At 39.0% G+C, this 18,162-nt stretch overlaps 1 protein-coding gene and 1 pseudogene across 2 annotated transcripts in view; both read left to right on the top strand.

The window, feature by feature from the left end:
• Positions 1–18,162, top strand: part of SOBP (sine oculis binding protein homolog (Drosophila)) — a 172,621-nt gene that overhangs the window by 36,578 nt on the left and 117,881 nt on the right. Inside the window, 1 exon segment of the mRNA XM_011952843.1 lies at positions 4,690–4,841. Within this exon segment, the coding sequence (XP_011808233.1) occupies positions 4,690–4,841 (152 nt within the window).
• Positions 15,690–16,369, top strand: LOC105519475 (annotated as a pseudogene). The gene has a single exon (XR_001002973.1). The product of XR_001002973.1 is annotated as a V-type proton ATPase subunit G 1 pseudogene (transcript).

Here is an 18,162-nt window from a genome sequence, read left to right as displayed (position 1 = left end):
TGTGTATTGTTGTGTTACTGAGCAATGTGCTGTATAAGTTGCAAAATCTGTGACAGCTTTTAGTCCTTTTTGTGGAGAGAGGTCTGTGAGGATGGTTTATAATCTTACTGCTTAGAAAAGCCGTGGTCTCTAAGGTGTAGTGGTCAAGAGCTTGGGCTCTGGAATCAGATGGCCTGGTCCTCAGTAAGGCTCTGATATGTACTCATTGTGTGATTAGGAGCAAATTACTTAACATATAAACTCACTTTCCCCATTTGCACAATGGAGATTAATGTTAGTACCTGCCTGGTTGGTGGTGGTTGTGAAAAATATTAAATAACGTTGAAATGAGCCATGCACTGTGTGGGCACCTACTAAGTACTGCTAACAATCATTATGTTCTTTGTGGTTTAGTGGTCCCAGTTTTCTCTGGGTCTCCTTGTATATTCACTCCTAGAACACAGGGAATTGTACAGAAGCTCCTGGGGGGCTCTATAGAAACTTTAACTTAGATTGCCTTAAAGTCTTTGGAATTGAATTATTTCAAAAAGGAAATTTCTTTCTTGCTTTTTAAAGAAAGCAAACTTTAGTTTCTTGTCTGTTTTCCAGGCCTTTACTTTATTCTGTTCTTAAATATAGCTGCTGCAACAAGTAGATTGACACAGTGCAGCCCAGCCATGGGCTATTTCATGTCATTTCATGGCATTGGGAACACACAGGAGTCTCCTCAGACTGCCTTGTAACTTGTCTCAAATATAATCCAGGTCTTTCATTGATTATCTGGATGTGTGCATTCTAGGAACTGTTGAAGGAGATAGATGTCCCAGCAAATACTTTTGGAATTTCCCCTCAGTCTTGGACTCCCATGAAAGTTACAAAGGGGTGGTAAATCTACAGTTTAATTGCCTGGAGTCCATTAATGCCCTACTGATTTTCTTTGGGTGCTGGTCAGGTAAGTTAGTATACATGTTTATAGCCAATTTAAATGCCCCAAGAAGATCGCTGACCAATGGCCATCCTTATTTTTGAAAGTCACCAGATAAGGCAATTTCTCAAACAACTTCAGCAGGGCATTCCGGAAATGCTTGATCTCATACTTCTCTGTACTGTGATAGATAAATACAATTTTGATTTTATCTTGGAGTAGTTAATTTGAATTTCTGGGATGTAAAGTAGAAAAATGTTCTATAGCTCTTTAAACATTAGATTGGAAAGAAAATGCCTTAAACATTCTGTTTAATTAAATTCTAAAGAGGTGGTACAAATTTTTCATGATTAATTGAAATATGCATATTTTGACTGATACGTATTTATATGATATTATCGTATGAAAATTTTATTATGTTATACAAAGCGTTCTCTGTGGGAATGTGATTTAATGCTGTAAACATTTCACATTTGTCAGTGCATTGTTTATTATAAAAATGCACAGGCTAATGGCTGTAAGATAATGTAAAAATCTGTTATGTGAATCTTCTCTGAGGTAATCTCAAATCTCTAATGGCACAAACCGTTAGCCAAAATGTAAGATAGGTAATTAGGTTTTTCCTAGCTTGAAGAAATATTTTTTTAAATAGAAAGAAATTTAAAGCAGATCAAGTTAGAAAAGTTAAAGTGCTGAAACCTTCTATTTTGCCATTGTAAAGCCTGCATTTCATTTCCATGTTGCAGGTAGAAAGAGATGCAGATGTTGAGGTGGACTGATCCCTTTGGCTTTAACCACTTAAGAAGTGTTCACTTTTCTAGGGGTGCAGTCATAAGATAGGGACACCATCTCATGTCTGGTGACAGAATTTTGAACTATAGTTTGACTGACAATATTAATTTAGATAATCACAGTTCTTTATTAGTTTCTAAAATGTATTACTAATATAAATGACTTTTATTAATCTAGAATGCCTGAAATATCGGAAAATGTTTTTTAAATTTTTTGAATAACCCAATTATCAGACTGTTCTTTGGATCATTAGCTGCTGATAACAGTTTAATACTAGAAAAGGAGAAATCTGATGGGCTTTTTCCAAAGCATATACCTTTATGAAATAGGGTTGCATGAAAAACTGCTGGGAATGTCGACTTATTTAACAAGGCAGATGCTAACCATCATTCTAGAAGTCTTTCCAGCTGCCAGATATAAAAGTGCACAATTTATTTGGTCTCATCTCATATTGTTGCTTTGTAGTAAGAATGATTTGTAAGAAATAATCTGTTTTAAAATTCTACCTTTTTGTTCGTTTATTTGTTAGGTCCATTGTAAGAAAGTATTCTTGCCTCCCTTTAAAAAATGACAAGTGGGTCTGTCTGGTGATGACGGATTGAAGCTTGAGAAAGACCCCGGAGCTGCCCTTTGGCCTCAAGCATCATTCCTCCAGGCTAGGCCCAAGCTGCACGCTAAGCGCCTGGCCTTGTGAATAGCTTTGCACTCTATTCTTTCTTATGTCAGTGTTGGTCCGTTATAGCTAAAGATCTAGGACTTAAATAATTTTATGCTTTGTTTCCCAAGCCAGATTATTTAAAGGAAGAAATAATGAGGGGGATCTAATGCATGTTCTAAAATGGCTCCTTGGGAAGTGGGGTGTCCTCTTTAAACTGTGAGGCCAGGTGATTTCCCGCCTAAATTTTTTTTCCTTACAGATTTCACCAGAATCAAGCTTACTGCCAGTGGATCATTTATGAGAATTCTGCTGTATCTTCTTTTTCAGGAATTTAAGATTTTAAAGCATCTTATCAATTGGGAAAAATAGAAACTATTAGTTGCTATCTAGTTTAGTAAAGACAGGTGATTATTTTAAAATATATGCTCTTTCTAATCTAAGAAAACTCCTCCATACACTAAGGTAAATTATAAAACTTTGCTAATTTTTCATACCATGTAAAATGTTCATATGTAGAGAGATGCCATGTTAGAGATCATGTAAAATATAAATAAAAGCTTACTTTTATTTATTTTTAAATTTTTTTTGTTAAGGATATTCCTGAAATATCAAAAAGCTTGCTTTGAACAGAGCAAATTATTAAATATAGTAATTGTTTGACATTTGAATTTGTGTTATGCCATTTAAAGAAAGTTATCAAAAATGTTTGACATCAAAGGTCATAGATGACAATATGTAATTTGTGAAATACAAAAAGGTCATTAGAATGGCAATATTTATTCCATTGAGGTAAATAAAACGCTACACATAGTTCTGAGTGGTGATGCTCAGGGGGAAAAAAAGCCGTATCACTGCACTACAAATTAGTTTGCTTCTAATTTTGCAGGCTGATGACCACACTGCCTCAAACCAAATCTTTTCCCTGGAAATGAAATGATTGCATGACAGACTCTATGAACCCTGAATATGTCAACACTCGTGGACCAGGCCTTGCTTAGCAATTAGTCTTTGGGGGATTTTATCCAGAAATCAGACAACACTATACTAGTGCTTGTTGGGGATTTTGTGATTACCATTCATGTCTGGAGCATGAGAGTGGGATAATAATAATAATAATAAAAATTCCATAAAGGAAGAGAGATGCAGTCAGTCTCACACACACACACACACGTGCGTGCGCACACACACACAGTCAATTGGGAGGACAGAGAAAACTCAAGATGTAGCAAAAGCTGTTAAGAGGCAACAAGGAAATATTACTTAGGTGTCTACTTAAAGTTTCCTTTTATTCACCCCTACCCAACCCTCAGAGAGGCCAGTTTTTCCCAGACCTGAATATCACCATCATAATTTTTGTCATAACTTCTGACTACCCGCACTATGATTTACTGAATATATTTTACTAATTGACTCACTTTAAAATCCTTTCTTTGTTTTAAGCAGTAGTATTTGTGATATCATGGGCTCATTATGCTAGTTAAATTTGTTTTCTTCTCATACAAAGGAAAAGAAATACAATTTAAATAGTGGAAATGTTTGCAAACCACCTAAATTCATTCTGAACAACCCCATGACATGACATGAGGGGCTGGGAGGACCACCAATCTGGCTGAGAATGATCTGACATTTCCATTACCATCCCTCCATCCAGGGCCCATGAACCACATCACATGGAGGAGAATTTCAATCAGGCCTGCATCTCCCTTAGGACACCAGCGCCGGAAGGCTGCATTGTCAGAGTCTGTTCAGCGAGCCAGGCTTGTCCCTTTCCATTGCCAGAATCTGGCCGCGCACATCTTTCCTTTTTTGACTAAGAGCATTGCTTGGGAATTATTACATTGCAAGAGTAAACAATAGCACATATCATTTAACAGTAATAGGGAACATGCCATGGTTGAGCCTGGCGCCTGGTCAAGGTTCACATGAGGGTGTTCCATTTGTAAGTTAGCACCCTACAAATTGTCCCACCCAGTGCAGATCCTGCAGGCTTTCACAGGACCTTTGAAGAAACAGGTTATTTTACAAGCTTCATTAGTACTGGGGCTGGTTTAACTAGGCAGATGAAGCTTTTTTTTTTTTTTTTTTTTTTTTTTAAACTAGGCTAGGAAGCCCTAGGAGCCCTTGTGGCTCTGCCGTCATGCTCTGTTTTTTAAGTAAATGTCTTTTGGAAACTTAGGAGCCAAAAAAAGAGAAAGAGAGAGAGAAAGAAAAAGCACTTCTCCAAGGTCCAGAAACTAAAATCAGGCCTGGGTAGCTCTGTCAGGTTCAGGGTGTGTCTAAATTTGAAGGGATGTTTGCTTCTGATATGAACATTTTTCTTATACTTTTATTATAGAAGATGATGTGTCAAATGTACAAATAATGTGTGCCTGGTGCCAGAAAGTGGGAATCAAGCGCTATTCCCTGAGTATGGGAAGTGAGGTGAAAAGCTTCTGCAGCGAGAAGTGCTTTGCGGCCTGCCGACGAGCCTACTTCAAGAGAAATAAGGTAAGAGCACCGAGCACCGGAGAGAGAGGCGGCCCCACGCAGGCCTCACCAGCCCACACGCGCATGTGCCACGTAGCTTCTAGCGGAAAACACTGCGCACCTTTTACTTTTATATTTTTATTCTTTCTGTTTTGTTGATTCCCCTTTTGTGTCATGCTTAACCTTTTGGAATAAGGAATCCCCTTCTAATGTGTTTCTCTTGGCTTAGTGTTTGTGTTCTGAGAGGGTGAATGAATCTGATGAGGACACTGTGATCACAGCTGGTATCCTCATGGCCAGTGTCTTTCCAGCAGTTGAGTGCAGACTGCACTCTGAGTCCATGAAAGATAAGTGGTAGATATTCCTTATAAAAGCCAAGTAATTAGCCACAAAAGCATGGCCAGAAAGTTTTAGCCCACTTAGTTTAATTCTTGTACCCAGTGGAAATATTGCTATTGCTCTTTTCAAAATCTGGCCCATGAGTTCTTGTCAAGAAAAATGTTAAGTCTCTCTTGACATCTTACGTTAAAACTGATTGATATTGAGAAAAAATGAAATCATGTATACATGAAACAACATTGCTCACACAGGCAAGCATTTGTGAGAAGCATGGTGGGTAAACACAGGAACAGCCATCATTAGAATTTTTTTTTGTTTTGTTTTAAAGACATCCCAGGTCTGAAAATGTCCTTTTTGAATAGTGTTAGCCACCATGGATGGGAAATGGAATGCATGATATTTTTACGATCACACACACATGCACACAACTATTTTCTGAATCCTTAAAGAACTGCTGTAGCCTTTGCCACCAACTACTGAGGTAACTTGCTAGTCCTCAATTATTTTCCATTGATATGTAAAGCTTCCTTAATTCATAAAATCTTTACTAAAATTGTCCACATTTTGTTGTTTCCATTTCTATAATACAAGATCCAAATCTGTTCTTTCTTGAAGCAAACAATTATTATTTTTCTAAAAGTGTGATATTTGCAATCCCGAAATGCTAATTATGGGCTCACTGCATTGCAAGAAGCACTGTTGCAGCAAATTATCTCCTGCAAATTTGGGTCACATTCATTCTGCCAAAAAACATAATGCCGAAAGAATTAGGCTGCAGAATTCAGTGGGGTGGAATTTTAGTAGCAGTCTCTAAGAGTTAGGCTCATAATCTTCACTGGAACAGAGAGGCAAGTAAGGAAATTGTTTGGAATTCTTCTGGGACTGTCAGCAGTCAAGTTCACTTTCCCCTGGGAGGAGCCAGTGAATCTGGGGAGGAGGGTGGGAAGAAAATGGGAGACACGTTTTGTTTTAATATAGGGGGATTAAAATGATCTCCGAGACCCTGGGGCTCCCGTTTTGAATGCTGAGCACTGGAGTAACAACCCCAGGAGTGGGCCCAGTGCTTTCTTCTTCAAAGCCCTACTTACCACAACAAAATACTTTGCATTCCATCGCAGAAGATGGCTATAGAACAGGGCTTTTTGTCTTTCTATAATTCTGAAGGTTATGGGTCTGAATCTTGATGGGCTGCCTGTAGGGACTAAAATCAAGCAAGATGGATTTGTCACAATCCTGGTGATACATACTATATTTTGCAAACTGTATTTTATAGTGAGCCTTTGAAGAAAGGCACCTGATTCCATTTGGAAAAACACTCCAGAATACCATATCTATATCTATGTTGTTTACATCATTATAAAGTTTAAGGTCAAACTGAATTTAAGCTTTCATAGTGTACATTTTTGAAAAATGGATAACTGGGAGCCAGAATAGGAGTTAGCATTTGGAATACTTACAGCAGGTAAAGTCAGCAGTGGGAGGAAGCCCATCACATTTCACTTTCTACCAGGAGTTACTGGGGTATGTCTTTGAACATCTTGCTAAACCTGGAAGTTGGCAGTGGTTTGGTGTTTAGCCAGTGACTTTGCCAGCTGATCTCAGTTGTCTATTAGTGTACAAACAATTCCTGCCTTCTCTGTAGTCTTCATCCTTCCTTATATGTCCGAAAGCTCTGACATGCTATGCCTTCTTGTGTGTTTTTTCTTCCCAAATAGAGAAATAAATTAGTCATATCACTTGCTGGCTTTTTTTTTTTTAAATTTTAAAGAGTGTTATCTCTGTTACAATATTATATTGTATTACAATAAACATGTACAGCTGCTGCATTTCTGTTACCTGATAGGATTTTGTGGTCATTTTATTTAGGGCTTGGGTTTCCTAATGGATTGTATTAGATACCAGTCTCCATCCTGCCATTTCTAAGAACTGCTTGTAATAAGCCCCTGGGTGTTCCGTACTGAAGACAATAGCAAATAGCTACTTCTCTTCTTGTATCATTTAACAAAGTCCTTAGTCCTTGTTAATTAATTATGGACTTTCTTAATCTTAGAAAAAGGGCAAAATTCTTCCCATTCCTACATAACAGATTTTTTTTCTGGCTAAATTCTACCTTTTTTAAGTATTGAGAAGTGAATAGGAAACAGAGTGAATAATGTGTGTGTGCAGAACAGAATTTTGCCTTAGGTATAGTGTAGACTTAAAAAAACCCATAAAATTAACTGTGCTGTAAATTATGCTTTATAATGACAGCCTGCTTCTTGCTGGATAGCATGCTGGGATCTAAAAATGGTCTCCAAGTTGAACCCAAATTGCATGCATAACTTTACAAAGAAAAATCCTAGTAGAAAAGGTAGCTAATTAGGAGCAGTATTCAGCTGACCTCTGTTTTGTGTCTAAGCAACACCTGCATTTGTGAATGTAAATTGGACAGCTGTGCTTGTGGTCTCTGTGCGTTTCTCTTCACACATGCTTGGGTGTAGAGTCAGGAATTGATTTGCAGCTAAAAACAAGGACAAAAATAACCCAACTCTCAAAATGATGGCCCGCTGAAAATGGGCTCTTTAAATTTCATTTGCCTGTCCATTCTTCATTTCTCTTTGGGTTTCTCTGTCTGTTTAATGGGGTGGGTTGAAAGTGTCACATACATCTCTCACAGATTGTCACTATGCAATAAGGTGGGATGGATTGAAGCCAGGTTAACCTATATAGTATGTAGGTTATATTTTTAACTGAATTTAAATTTTTATTTGAAGAGTTGTCTGGATTGCTACAAATATTAGGCTTTCTTCAGAATACTTCTGCTCAACACTGCCAGGAGAGGACCATGAATCACAGCTGTATTCACTTAAGGACTCTTAACTACTAGTTTACACATTTCAGAATGTTGGATTAAGAAATGGATAGTGTTAATTCATAATATATTTTGTAGGATCCTTATCCCCGAAGGCTTATTTGCTGGCTTAAAATTTTTGAAACAGTGGGTAAGAAAAATACTTGTGTAGTCTGTGGGCAATGTATGACGATGGGATGTAAATCTCATTATTTCATGTATTAGAGACTTGTCAGGGAACTAATAGCTTACTCTTTTCCCACCCCGTTTTTGGACCTGAGAGCATTTCTGTCCTTGTGATTCACCTAGGAACTGGAAAGTTGCAGAGACTCCTTAGTGATTTTGCACTCTTGTAGAAACATTTAGTTCAACTTGCTAACACCAGTTTTACTTTGCATAGTAATACACACTTAAAAATTCTCTTCCCTAAGGGAGTAATGTCTTGTAACCATTATCCCTCTAAAAAGGAGTAACAAACAAGACCACAAATGTTAGTCACTTCCAAATGGCCTGTGTTTGATCTCTTTCCTTTTACATGGGAAATATCTTATTGTCCAAACTAATATCCAAAAATCAGGAAGGAAATCAGAAGTCAAGACAAATGGCCACTGCAGGCAATGTAAAGGATGATTGTTTACTTTTCTTGTTCAGATCTCAAGTTTTTAGTGTTCTTTATTGGATTAGGAATGTTGATAATTTACAAGTAAACACAAATTCCTAAGAGCACCAAAGTTTTGCTTCCTTGTTTTAGTTTTTCTCATAATTTGAAAGGCCGGGTGCCATGGCTCATGCCTGTAATCCCAGCACTTTGGGAGGTGGAGGTAGCAGGATTGTTTGAGCCCAGGAGTTTAAGACCAGCCTAGGCAATAGAGTGAGACCCTGTCTACAAAACATGCAAAAATTAGCTGGGTGTGATGGTGCTCACCTGTAGTCCCAGTTACTCAGGAGGCTGAGGTGGGAGGATTGCTTAGCCCAGGAGGCTGGGGCTGCAGTGAGCCATGACTGGTCCATTGTACTCCTGCCTGGGCAACAAAGCAAGACCCTATCTCAAAAAAAAAAAAAAAGGATCGAAATACTTCTTCAATAGCATAATATTGTTGTTCCCCAGCAGTCCATAGTGGGAAGAAACCAATGTGGCTCAGAGATGAGGACAAGGATGCATTAAAAAGAAAAAAATGATATAGACAGAAACAACATTTGCAAATGATGCCATTAAGATTTCCTAACAATCATTATAATAATAACATAAATATTCAAGGAGGAGAATATTGTATTATTAGCACTTCTTTTACTTTCAAACTATATTCTTGGTTATACAGTGATCTTTTCTTAGAAGAGATTTCTTTTGAAAGAACCCATCTCTAATTAGCATGTATCATCATGTTATTTGGAGTCTATTTTATTTAGAAATAGTCTATTTGTCTTTTTATTAAAGTTGAATATATCCTGGAAAAGATTTCTCAGTTTCAGACTTAATTATAGAACCAAGTAGTGTAGAAGAAATGTGTAACAAATGCCATGTTAATCTAGTGATTAACCTGTCTACTCTTTTTCCTTTAAATACCTGCGAGATTTAATTTGCAAAATGGCTATCATTCTTGAAGGCTTGGAGAAGGACATTAAGAAATTACTTGCAATTAATGTCCCCTGACCACCTGAAGCTCAGGCCACAGACTTGCTTTTGCCAGTTGCTTGCAAATATCCTTGGTCCACAAGTAAATGCACTGGGGAGCTCCAGGGTTCTTCCTGTGGATTCCCCTTGGTTTTGACAGCCACTAGTGAGCCTCCTGGATCTGTCCAGCTGCACCCTGGCCTGCAGGATGATTGTTTGATTTTGCAGTGTCCCTTAGTACTGTGCTATAAGCCTGTCCACTGCCTCATGTGTATAGTGGCTTCTCCTCCCAGGGATTTAGTCTGCAGGCCAGTGGCTGAGCTCCCTTTCGGTCATAGCAAACAGAGGTGTTCTCAGAAAGCTCTGGGGAAAGAACAACAAACTCAAGTGTTTCTTATTCTCTTGTATTTTGAAATACAGAATGGAATATTGGTGAGCTGCTGCAAATGAGAGGCCGGAGAAAGCAATCACAGAGGAGGGGTAAACGTCAGTCCTTGGAAACACATTTGGGAGTAGGGTTAGAGCAGGAAAGTTCTGGCTAGTGAAGTAAAGTGTAGGTCCATATAAAGTTTGACAAGCTCTTGAGGAGAGCCAGAAAGTGTTCAAGGCAGAGGTTCTGCAGACAGAGTGGGACACAGTACTCTAGAAAGCCACCAGAGGCTTGGGGGAGAGGCATGTGACCTCATGTTCACCAAAACACTTGAAAACCACTTGAGAAACTCTGGTCTAAGGGATACCTGGAACACAGCATGGGACAAGTGGGTTTGTACTGAAAGGAACAGCAACCACTTCTAGTTTTTAATGAGCCACATGTTGGAAGACTATGAAGGAAACAGCAATAATTCTAACACCCATTAGCCAGAATGGACATCTGTTTCTGAATAACATTAGATATTTTAGATTAAATGTGAAGAGTTGATCAAAACTCTAAATAGCTTCAAGCCCCAGTCTGTGTTCAATATTTTTCAGTGAACGGAAGTAAGAGAGAGAATTTTTCATAAATCAGAATCCGGTCATCTGGGGATCAATACACAGGGCTATTGACGTATATGTTGGGATGTTAATTTTCAGACATAGTGCATCTCTGGCCATCCTTCTGGTGACAGCTAATGCTATTCACTTATATCAAGTTTTTTCTCATCTGAACTGCCGGTAATTATCCAATCCATCTAAAAGGCACGCTCCCTTTTAACATTAACCACAGTGTCAGATTGCATCAGCCACATTGTGTTCTGGTGACTGCTTCTGCAGAGTGATGAATGTGCGTGTTTGGAGTTCATAGTCCGACTGTCTGTTTGGGCAGTGGGCAGTTCAGTGAAACAAATGATCAGGAAAGGATCTATTTGTTTGGGACGAACGTTCTCCTTATCGATCCAGTCACTTACATTTCCCGCTCTCTCACCTTGCCACCAACAGTGTTCAGCTTTATCTGAACAATGAACATTTAAAGAATTATCTTAACAGGTCATTTTGATGTGATTCTCTGATCATAAGCTGCATTCAGCACAGAGTTCCTCTTTGTGCCTGACTTAAAAAGGAAGGTGTTGTGAGACCTTATTAATAAAAACCAGAGGCGGGAGAAGGTTCTGAGAGTGCTTGGTGAACTGTCCTGAGAAACCAAGAGATAATGATTATTCATTTTCCTGGAATAGTAGTTATACTCTGTTGATTCAGTGCTTTGTTAAAAATGTTAAGTATCTGAATGAGTGCATGCATAAAAGGGCAGGTGGCTTGCCTTGAGATATTTTAAGGTAGTAGATTGAGTCCTGAATTTTTCTCATACACCTTTGCAATGTCTGGTCACAATGCATAGTATACTCGAGAGGCCCCATGGGGGGTCCAAGCTATAGATATGCCTGTGGTTATTTTAATTTCTCCTCCATTTCAATATCTCTGGATAGCTTTTGTACACATAAGCAGAAGTGTGAACTGGCCAAGCCATGTGTAGTTCTTTGTTCCTTGGGCTCTTTGCTGTTTGTTTATATTATCACAGATTAGAATGAAATAAAGAAAATCTTGCTACAAATGGTCACTTAATTTCTGTCCTAGCAGTTGAGACTGAGAATGGGAAATTCCCTGTGTTACAATCCACTCTTAGGGTGGCTGTGCACACAGTGGAATCTAATGTCTACTGACAGACTGCCTTTGGAGGTTACAAACATCAGTCTATTGCATTCTCTGTAAACACAGGCTGTGGGCCAGAGCTGGACTCTACTACAAGCTCTGTGAGGCAGATCAATGGTTTAATGAATCCATAAAGATGCTTGAACTCTGCTGCAATTTACTGAGCACTCTAGTTAAATGAAACTCCTGTAGTCTTTAACAAAGATAGCGATAATCGATGGTGGGGGATGGAAGTCCATGTCCAGCAGTCACAACCTCCCAGAATTTGTGTTGTCTCATTGCTAACAGAGGGTTAGTCACATTCAGGCTCTGAGGCTCACTGTGTCTATGTTGATATTTGCTCAATGTTTGAGAGCTGAATTTGGCCCAGAGATGACATAATCTTAGTAATGTTGCTTCTGCGAGGACTATTTTTAAACTATGGAATATTATTTAAAATAAATTTCTTTAAAGTGACAAGATTAAGCTCAAGAATTATATTTGTTCTAACAGGTAGTGTCTTTGTAAGTCATCCCCATGATGAAAAGTAAATAGCGGAATAAAATCCATTCCTGATTAAGTCCTCAAAATGTCAAATTGCATAGTGTTGGAGAGCCCTGATTAATTTTTCCATGGTAAAATATTCCTCATTAGTTTGCTATGGTTGAGGGCTAACCACTCCTATTATAAATTCAGACATTAATGTATTTTCTGCTTAATTCATCTTCAAATAGAGGAAAATATAGTTAGTAGATATGAATTTTTTACTTCCAAATGTGCTTTGGAAACATTATACTGATTTATGAGAGAGCTTTGGAGGCATGTAGTCTAATTCCTTCATAAATATGTTGAAATGTATTTAAAAGTATTTAACCACCTTTGATTGTAGAAAAACAAGTGCCTTGACTTTGAAATGATTATTTTTCCACAGAAATAGTAGAAGTTATGACATAATTCAAAGATTTTGCATCTGATTTTTGTCACAGAAACTTAAACTTTCTTAATGTTTAACTTTCTTGATTAGCTAATTAGCATTAATTAATCTCACTCCAATAACTATATTTTGGAGGTTCCATGGGTAATAGGAATTTTGAGATATTATGACTGCTCATTTTCACTGGCCTTTTGCCAAACATTCCATGATAAAGCAGTGATTTTTATATGGATCTCATAAATGATATATTATCTTGTAATCTGTTTTGATAGAATGATTTCATACTATTTAAAATATGGTGAGCATTTTTATGACCACACATCTAAATCTTTGATATAAGAGAATCTTTGAAGGACGTGACACTTTCTGTGATAATCTGTAGGATTGTATGTTTCATAAGTGGAGCAATATAAATTGATATCAAAGAAAAAGGGGAGTTTGCCCGATAGGAAATAAGTACCTCCCTACAGCTTTTTGTTTGTTTTTAGCCACACTTAAAAGAAATCTTGTTATTTAATCATCCATTCATTCTTTAAAAAATAAAATAAAGGCCGGGCGCGGTGGCTCAAGCCTGTAATCCCAGCACTTTGGGAGGCCGAGGCGGGCGGATCACAAGGGCAGGAGATCCGAGACCATCCTGGCTAACACGGTGAAACCCCGTCTCTACTAAAAAATACAAAAAAACTAGCCGGGCGAGGTGGCGGGCGCCAGTAGTCCCAGCTACTCGGGAGGCTGAGGCAGGAGAATGGCGTGAACCCGGGAGGCGGAGCTTGCAGTGAGCTGAGATCTGGCCAGTGCACTCCAGCTTGGGTGACAGAGCGAGACTCCGTCTCAAAAAAAAAATAAATAAATAAAATAAAATAAAAAGATATATTGAGCCCGTGTACAACACTAAGCGTGTTTTAGTCTTGGTGGATAGACTTTTGAACAAGAGAAAAAGTCCCTGTCTTAAAGGGACTTACACTCTGGCAGGGGAGATAGATGATATATACAGGCTTAAAAATATCTTTGTAGTATAATTTCAGGTAGGAAAAAGTGCTATGAAAAAAAAGCAGACTGAGGGAGAGGCTCGTGAGGGGCTGCTGTTTTATGTCTGAGGACCACAGGAGTTATTTTTGAGGAGGTGACGTATGCTGGGGACAGAAGGAAGTGACGGAGCTAGCTGTGTGTGAGGAGCTGGCAGCAGAGTGTCCTGTGGAGAAGGGGGAGTAAGTGAGAAACAGAGGTCCTAAGGCAGGAACAGTCTTGGCATTTTTGAATAGCAACAAGAAGTACAGATGTCTGGAGCGGAATGATCAAGGTGGTGAGAAGCCAAATGACGTAGGCTGGAGAGGCAGTAGTTTGGAGTTCATTCTAAGTGTGATAGCAGCTATTGGAAGCTGTTGAGCAGGATGGGTGATATGATCTGATTTTTGTTGTTGATTGGGCCTCTGTGAAGGAAGTCACACGTTTAGGATCCCGTATGCAAGGGGGATTTGGAGAGTAAGAAAGGCAACAGCATTCGCATCAAAGTTGGGTGTGTCTGGCAATAGAAAACTAAAAATATCTTATTCACTGAATTATTCATTAGTAGTTATGAAACATTTCCCAGTAGCAAAAGTGTGTTGAACCAATTTAGTTTTGTGTGTGTGTGTTTTGTTTTTTTTGTGTTTTGTGTTTTTTGGGGGGGCAAGGTGTGGGAGGAAAGGCATCAGGGAGGGATACTGTTCGGTAAGTGTTCTGACACAGCAGTTTTCTTTCTACAGGGCAGGTGGGGCTTGTCTCCAATCTGGTAGAGAGGTTAGGGCCTCAGAAGGCAAACTCCATACAGAATCTAACTCGTGCTCTGGGAGACCTACAGCATCCACGGACCTTCTCAAGCTCTAGCCTTAGAGGTAGCATTATGGTAAAGAGATGGTAGTCTTGAAGGGACCGTCTTTGGGTAAAGGGATTATTTTGAAGTCTGTTTTATTCTGAGAGTGGGTATAGTTTGGTGATTACTTGTAGGGTGTGTCAGGATTTTTAATACAAGTAACAGAAGACCTCAACAATAAAAGACATCATTTGGAGTTATAAAGTCCCAAGCTAGTATGTACTTTGGGGCAGGTTGATTCAGCAGCACAGTGGTCTTATCACGGTCCCATTTCTTTCCATCTCTGTATTCTTCCATATAGAGTGTTGGCCACATTCCATGGCAAGCTCCCCAGTGGTTATGGGACAGCTGCTAGCAGCAATCAGGGCTACACACTTTCTTGTTAACATGCTCTGGAATGAGTGTCTCTGTCCTAGCATTCCAAAAAAGAGTCTTGAAATTCATACTCGTTGTCTGTGCTTACATTACATGCTCATACCTGAACTGGGGGGCTATGACGAGAGAGAGCAATGGAATGTCTAGCATGAGCCAATCAGGGCTTCCCTCTGAAATTCAGGTTGGGCTCATTTTCCTCTGAAGCCCATGGGCAGCATGGGGAGGGATAGCTACCAGAATGAAAGTCAGGGAACTGTTAGGGAGGGGACCAGAGTGATGGCTGATGGGAGATGCCAGCAAATGCCCACAAGAGAGGAGAGATGATTTCCTGAGGTTATTTCATGAAGTTGAATTCTTTACACAATGGATGTGTCATGCCTGTCTACTCTTGACATGTGGGAGAAATAATCCAAAGTGGATTGAAAGATAAAAATGTAGTTAGCATTCATCATAGGATCCTTAGATAAACCACCTCTTCTACCCAGCACCAGCTGTTTTGAGAAACCTGATTATTAGAACACTGGCTGTAGTATCAGGACTGATGTGATCACTGTTTCCACTCTTTTTGGACTTTAGAACATGAGATTGCACAGAACTAAAACAAAGGGATTGTGGCTAGTGTTATCCCCATTTATGAAGAGGAACAGTGGTGCCATTACAGCAGCAGATAGCCCAGAATATAGTTTCCTCAGTGTAAGTGGCCTAGGAGAGGCTGGCCAAGGGCTGTATTGGATGTGGGGAGCTAGATGCTTTGAAGTAGAAGTCTGATGGGATGAGGCTGCTGTTACCCATCAAGAGTTAGCTGGTCCAGCTCAGAGTCGCTGCCACCATGGCTAGTCAGTCGCAGGGGATTCAGCAGCTGCTGCTGGCCGAGAAGCGGGCAGCCGAGAAGGTGTCTGAGGCCCTCAAAAGAAAGAACCGGAGGCTGAAGCAGGCCAAAGAAGCAACTCAGGCTGAAATTGAACAGTACCGCCTGCAGAGGGAGAAAGAATTCAAGGCCAAGGAAGCTTCGGCACTGGGATCCCATGGCAGTTGCAGCACTGAAGTGGAGAAGGAGACCCAGGAGAAGATGACCATCCTCCAGACCTACTTCCAGCAGAACAGGGATGAAGTCTTGGATAACCTCTTGGCTTTTGTCTGTGACATTTGGCCAGAAATCCATGAAAACTACCGCATAAATGGATAGAAGAAGAGAGAACACCTGTTTGTGGAGTGGCATTTTAGATGCCCTCATGAATATGAAACTTTAGCACAGCTCTAGTTATATTCTTATGAAATGGCATTAAATTATTTCCATATATTATATAGTAGGTCCTTCTACTTTTTGGACAGTAGCAAATCTAGCTTTTTTGTACAGACTTAGAAATTATCTAAAGATTTCATCTTTTTACCTCATATTTCTTAGGAATTTAATGGATATATGTTGTCTTTTTTTCCTATGCCTTTTGGCTCAAGCAACATGCATATCACTGTTGACTTTTTCTTTCTTAGATCTAGTTAAAAACAAAACAAAACAAAACAAAAACCACATAACCATTCTTTTAAGAAAGGAAGGGATTAAATATTTTTTTTCCCCTAATACTTTCTTGAAGGTCAGGGGCTTTATCTATGAAAAAGTAGTAACTAGTTCTTTGTAACCTGTCTGAAGCAGCAGCGAGCCTTAACATAGTCCATTCTTGCTAATGGTTAGAATAGTGAATACTAGTGGAATTATTTGGGTTGCTTTTAGTTTCTCTTAATCAAAATTACTAGATGATAGAATTCAAGAACTTGTTACATGTTATTACTTGGTGTATCAGTAATCATTTAAAAGTAAAGACTCTGTCATGCAAAAAAAAAAAAAGAAAAAAAACAGCTGGTTCACACATTGAAGCTACTTTCTTTGTGGCTGAAAACTGTGTCTGCTAAACAGAAGGAAAAGAGAAGTGTTCAGAAGAATTGCAATACAGTCTGAGGCTAAATGCTTCAAGTTTAGGTGGCCAAAGGAGTAGAAGTATTGAAGATTGCAGCTTTCACCGTTATTAATTATTTATTTATTCATTCAACAAATATTTGTTGAACAGTAACTATGGGAGTTGCAGTGGCCAGCAAAACCTGGTCCTTGCCCTCATGAATCTTATAGTCCATTGAGGGACAGAAGTTTATTTAAATAATAACACAAATGTGAAATCGTCACTGTGGCAAATGCCTTGATAGTATTGGGCACAGTCCCATGAGAACCTTTTTCAGGGTGAGTTGACTTGTCAGAAGATCTTGAAGCTTCCCTGAGTAAGTGGGACTAGCACTGAAATCTGAAGGATAAAGAGGTGTTAAGTAAGGAAAGAGAGAAGGAAGAGCTTATTAGGCTGAGGACACCGCAGTGTGATTTCTAATTTTGGCATTGATTTGCTCTTTCTTTTGCTAATTTCATGTTCTTTATGGAGGAATGGTCCTTTACCCACAAACAAGAAAACAATTAAATTGAGCAAACAGATATTCCCTGGAATAATAACCCCGTTCATCCATTTGTTTGCAAATTCCTTCCTTCCTTTCTTCCTTCCTTCTTTTCTTTTCTTTCCTTTTTTTTTCTTTTCTTTTCTTTACTTTCTTTTCTTTCTTTCTCCCAATCCTTGGGGATTCGTTGCTTGTCTGCTGGCCTCTGCCTGCTCTGACTTTTTGATCAGCTTCATGGACTATAGAGTTAGCACATTAATACTACATCACTTCAGAGAGTATACAGCTTGTAACTCTTGAAGATAGAAGCATTTTATAAATATATCACAATACTGTAATAATCACAATGATAACTATAAGAGCTTAAGTGTTTTTAACTATCAAATGTACTAGAAAAGCAATAATGACAACAGAGAAAAGATTGGGCAAAAATGCACTGATTTCAGAGAGGAGAATAGTGTAATTACTGTCTGATGAATGTGGTTGAAAGATAAATGAGATAACTCACTTTTTGCTGGAAAGAGCCACAGAAAGGGCAGATACCCTCATCCCCACTAGGTGTGGTGAAGAGATGTAGTTTTGTTATAGAGAGAGAGAACTACATAGTTACGTTAACATTAATGCAAGGGCAGACAGAAAGTTTGGGTAATGATGAATTCCAGGACAGAGAACTACTGATTGACACTCAGGTCCCTACGCAAGACAATTGTGATAAAATGGAAACAGAACAGCATGTTTGCTGGCATAGCAACAGAGGGAGATTTTTGTGGTGCAGTGGTGTGGCGGGAAGGAAGGGATTCTCCTCCCTTTCTTTGTATTCTTTGTTTCAGCCTCGCGTCTAATTTTAGTACCTAAAATCATGAT

This window comes from Colobus angolensis, unplaced genomic scaffold (genome assembly GCF_000951035.1).
Source record: "Colobus angolensis palliatus isolate OR3802 unplaced genomic scaffold, Cang.pa_1.0 Scaffold35, whole genome shotgun sequence".
Classification (NCBI taxonomy): Eukaryota; Metazoa; Chordata; class Mammalia; order Primates; family Cercopithecidae; genus Colobus; species Colobus angolensis.
Note: the sequence above shows the minus strand (reverse complement) of the source record. Positions and strands in the feature narration are given on the sequence as shown.